The sequence below is a fragment of the Microtus ochrogaster genome, unplaced genomic scaffold (genome assembly GCF_000317375.1).
Source record: "Microtus ochrogaster isolate Prairie Vole_2 unplaced genomic scaffold, MicOch1.0 UNK8, whole genome shotgun sequence".
NCBI classification, from domain to species: domain Eukaryota; kingdom Metazoa; phylum Chordata; class Mammalia; order Rodentia; family Cricetidae; genus Microtus; species Microtus ochrogaster.
Window position 1 is genome coordinate 3,636,042 of NW_004949106.1, and position 2,972 is coordinate 3,639,013.

Genomic DNA, 2,972 nt, shown 5'->3' on the forward strand with positions numbered 1-2,972 from the left:
CATTTTGCTCTAACTGGGTGCTTTTGTGTTAACTACTCGCATTTTCTGTAATACCGCAAATAACCTGGAAATAACTGTAAATAGTGGTTAGTATTGCACATGAACTTCACAGACTTCCTGAGTGCAAACACACAATCAGCAACTAATGATGATTACTACACCATCGAGATGCGCAGCAGTAGAGCTAAGATAAAGACACTTGATCTCAGACCATCTTTTTGGTAGTGTACTTGATTCCCAGTACCACATATACCAGGCAGTGTGGCAAATCCCTCCATTGCAGCACTTGAGCAGTAGAGGCAGAAGGATCGGAAGGTCAGTGTCACCTGGTAATACGCCAGATGTGAGGGCAGTCTGGAGCTCATGAGACCTGTACTTTAAAAAAGAGGAAGAAATTGTCACATAATGTCTACTAGTTTCATACTGGTTTTTCTTCACTGATTCTACAAATCATGGTGTCAAATTTTACAAATCATGATGTCAAATGATTTTTACAAATCATGGTGATGGGCTTTTTCCTTTATTTTAGGCTGAAAAACTTAATTACAAAGATAAGAAACTGAACATTGGTCCAGCTATAAGAAAACAACAAATAGGGATTCCTCGTATGTATTGAGAACTAATGTATTTTTTAATATTTGCATGATCCTTTTGTGAACTATTAGACTATTTTAGACATTTTGTTAAAATATTGTTTCTTTATTTAATAGTTATTTTAGCAAAGTTAGTAGTCATATAACTATTTTTAATAGAAATTAAAATACCTTAGGTTGAGGTATAGGGGAAATATACATCAACAATGTTAAGTATATTCTATTTAATTATGGTTTAAAGGAAAATACTTTATTTTTAATTAGCATAAAAAGTAATGTTTCATGATAACATTTTCTTTTTATTGAAAATTCATACAGTATATTCTGATCACACTTTACCAGATCCTCCCCACCCATCCACCTCCACCCCTTATTTCTCTCTCTTTAGAAGACAGATAAATTTTAAAAACAATCTTTAAAAAAGTGAAAAAGCACAAGTAACACAGACACACAAAAACAAAACCATAAAAACAAGAGTCAAAAACCATAATATACAAGTAAAAGATGAGTAAGTTTTTAAAAAAATGTTCAGGTGTAACAATATGAGGCCAAATAATGCAAGAAATACAGTTGCGTTCCTTTTGTGTCGCTTATCTCCTGGGCATGGGGCCTACTCTTAGGAGTGGTTAGTACGCCCAGTGAGACACCATTGGTGAAAGCAAAGTTCTTCTTGATAAGCAGCTGTCAGCTGCAGGTAGCTTCTTGGTTAGGGGTGGGAGCTCCTGTCCATTTCCTCACCTCAGTGCTGGGACTGCGTCTGGCTTGATTGCTGCCACCGTCTGTGAATTCATAATGTGCATCAGTCCTCTGTCTCACACTGTTCCCTTGGTGTCAGTTCATCCCACGTGGCTCCTTGAGTCTTTCCTCCTCCTCTTCTACATAGCTCCTGAGCCCTGACGGCAGGGATGGGAGAGCTGATGGAGACATCCCGCTTCAGATGCTCCAAGCGCTTCTAAAATCCATTACCCTGTGCATTGTCCTGTTAGGATCTCTGTGTTAGTCCCCATCTCCTGCAGGATGGTGGCTGAAGAAGGCACGGACCTACAGGTACAAGAGAATGTCATAGGAGTCATTTGATCCACTCATCTGTGGGTCCTGCCTATTACAGTAAAGCTGCTGCACACAGACATAGTGAGCAGGTGTCTCTGGAGTAGGATGCAGAGTCCTTTGGGTATATGCCCGAGAGTTAGTTCAGCTGGACCTTGAGATAGGTTACCCCAGCTTCCTGGGGAGTCACCACACAGACTTCTTGTACAGTTTGCATTGACGGTAGATCCACCAGCAGTGAATGACTGGTCCCTGACTCAACATCCGCACACCGTGCGCTGGCGTTTATCTGTCTTAGCAATTCTGATAGCTGTAAAATGAAAGCTCGAAGTAGTTCTAATTTGCATGTCTCTGATGACTAAAGATGTTGAAGTTTCTTTAAGTGTTTCTCAGCCATTTGAGATTCCTCTACTGAGAGCTCTATTTAGTTCTGTACCCTGTTTCTAATTGGGTTTTTTCGTGGGGTCCAGTCTTTTTTGTTCTTCGTATATTATAGAAATTGTCTGTATCAGTGGTTCTCAGCCTGTGTGTTGCAACCACACTAGGGTGTCGAAAGACCTTTTTTCCCCACAGCTGAATAAAACCCTTCTGTGTATATGAATGTGTGCCCACATTTTCATTATCCATTCATCTGCGACGGGCTTCTAGGCAGAGTCCACTTCCTTGCTGTTTATAAATTGAACAATAAAGAGCCAGGTATTTCACCCGTGAACATACATTCAAAAGAAAATAATTATAGGAAAATATCACTTAAAATAGCTAAATAAATTTAGAATTCTAATTAAAAGTATTTGTGATTATAGGAATATTTTAAATTAGCCAAAGTATGGAAAGTAAAAATATATAACTAAAAACAAAAAAGTAACTGCATGTGTTTTTTAGTCAAAACACATGTGTCCTAAATATCAGAGAAAACAATCACTAAATCCTTGGATTAGATAAGTTTTGTGTATGCCTTCCTCAAATTTTTATAATACTTACTCTTTTTTCTTTAACTTTTTATATTAAGTACTTCTGTGGTTTTGTTTATTAAAGAAGATTTCTATAAAATAGTTGCTAATTTGGGGTTTTTTTTTTAGCCATATGTGTCTGCTGGGATGTAAAACCTTAGGCTGTTATTCATATCACTGTCAACAATTTTATAGATTGTGTTAATTTGAAGTGTTCTGTTGACAGCAGTTATCAGGTATTTTAACTTTGACTCAGCATTGGTTAACTTAGTTATTACACAATGTGTGGTGCACTGCAAAGCTGTCTGAGTAAAGTGCTTGCTGCAAGAATGAGAACCGGAACGGATCTCTTAGAGCCCGCATGAACACAAAGAATGAGAAC

General features: G+C 37.9%; 1 protein-coding gene across 1 annotated transcript in view; it reads left to right on the forward strand.

Moving 5' to 3' along the window:
• Boll (boule homolog, RNA binding protein) overlaps positions 1-2,972 on the forward strand; it is a 58,993-nt gene that overhangs the window by 28,180 nt on the left and 27,841 nt on the right. Inside the window, exon 7 of the mRNA XM_013353470.2 lies at positions 530-605. Coding sequence (XP_013208924.2) covers positions 530-605 — 76 coding nt within the window. The remainder of the gene's footprint in view (positions 1-529; positions 606-2,972) is intronic.